The sequence below is a fragment of the Mandrillus leucophaeus genome, unplaced genomic scaffold (genome assembly GCF_000951045.1).
Source record: "Mandrillus leucophaeus isolate KB7577 unplaced genomic scaffold, Mleu.le_1.0 Scaffold22, whole genome shotgun sequence".
Lineage (NCBI taxonomy): Eukaryota > Metazoa > Chordata > Mammalia > Primates > Cercopithecidae > Mandrillus > Mandrillus leucophaeus.
Genome location: NW_012102254.1, coordinates 5,320,937 through 5,322,430, shown reverse-complemented (window position 1 = coordinate 5,322,430; position 1,494 = coordinate 5,320,937). Strand labels below are relative to the sequence as shown.

Sequence of the window (1,494 nt, the reverse complement as noted above, 5' to 3'; positions counted from 1 at the left end):
GGCTATACCCTATTTGTAGTCTTTTATCCCTCGCCCCCTTCCACCATTCCCCCCAAGTCCACAAAGTCCATTGTATCATTCTTATGCCTTTGCGTCCTCATAGCTTAGCTTACACATATCAGTGAGAACATAAGATGTTTGGTTTTCCATTCCTGAGTTACTTCACTTAGAATAGTAGTCTCCAATCTCACCCAGGTCACTGCAAATACTGTTAATTCATTCCTTTTAGAAAAATAAGTTCTTAAAAGAGAAAAAAAATAAGATGTATGGGTAATTAACACTTAGAGGTTGTTTGGCATTATTTTGGACATTTGTTAACTTGAACCAGGGCTTTGAATTTTGCTTTTTGACATTTTAATTGATTTACATTCTGGGAACAGTCTTTTTAAAAGGAAACTTTTAAAATGTTAAATTATTACTTTGCGTAAAATGCCAAAATATTATGTATACATGTGGAGTTCCCAGAAAATGCTTAATAAATACTCATTGTCGTTCTTTCCTAGAAATCAAAGCCAAAATATTACGTGCTTTCCATGTTCCCTTATCCTTCTGGTAAGCTGCACATGGGCCATGTGCGTGTCTACACCATCAGTGACACCATAGCACGGTTCCAGAAGATGAGAGGGATGCAGGTAAGAACAGGTACCTGCTGGAGCAGCCCTTGTCTGCCCCACGCAGGGTCAGCATATAGTAATATGTGTTCAAGACAAATGAAGAAAACCAACTTTAGTTAAGTTTAGGACAGCTTTGAAGATGGACATGAAAAGCTCAGTGTTTGCTTTTATGAATTAGAAGATACTATAATAAAGCATCTAGGTTAATTGGGGGGCAGCTATGAGTTGAGTGTTGTGCTGGGGTGGAGATCGGGTGGGAATGGGGTGAAAGGTAGATACAAATGTGGGTAACACTGATAATCTTCCCAGGAGATGCTCACCCAGGAGTAGAGAATCATTGTATAAGGAACTGAGGTCAATAGTACAAATACATATCAGTGCTATGAGTGGCAGGTGAGACTGCAAGATATTTCTTTCCATTCTATTTGTTTTTTTTCCATATTCTTTGAGCATGTATTTCTTTTCTTTTTTTCTTTTCATTTTTTTTTTTGAGATGGAGTCTCTCTCTGTCACCCAGGCTGGAGTGCAGTGGTACAGTCTCAGCTCACTGCAACCTCTGCCTTCCGGGTTCAGGCCATTCTCCTGCCTCAGCCTCCCGAGTAGCTGGGACTACAGGTGCCCGTCACCACGCCTGGCTAATTTTTTGTAGTTTTAGTAGAAACGGGGTTTCACCATGTTAGCCAGGATGGTCTCCATCTCCTGACCTTGTGATCCGCCCACCTCGGCCTCCCAAAGTGCTGTGATTACAGGCATGAGCCACTGTGCCCAGCAGACCATGGATTTTTTTTCTAATGGAAAAAAATAATTTTTTTAAGAAAAGGTATTTGGGGAGTAACAACTCTGGGGAGTTGGGGAAAGTGCTACTAAAGAAGGAATATCG

General features: G+C 40.8%; 1 protein-coding gene across 2 annotated transcripts in view; it reads left to right on the top strand.

Moving 5' to 3' along the window:
• Window positions 1–1,494, top strand: part of LARS2 (leucyl-tRNA synthetase 2, mitochondrial) — a 177,811-nt gene that overhangs the window by 16,028 nt on the left and 160,289 nt on the right. For both annotated transcript variants that reach the window (XM_011981097.1, XM_011981098.1), the window contains one exon: window positions 504–632. In XM_011981097.1, the coding sequence (XP_011836487.1) occupies window positions 504–632 (129 nt within the window). The remainder of the gene's footprint in view (window positions 1–503; window positions 633–1,494) is intronic.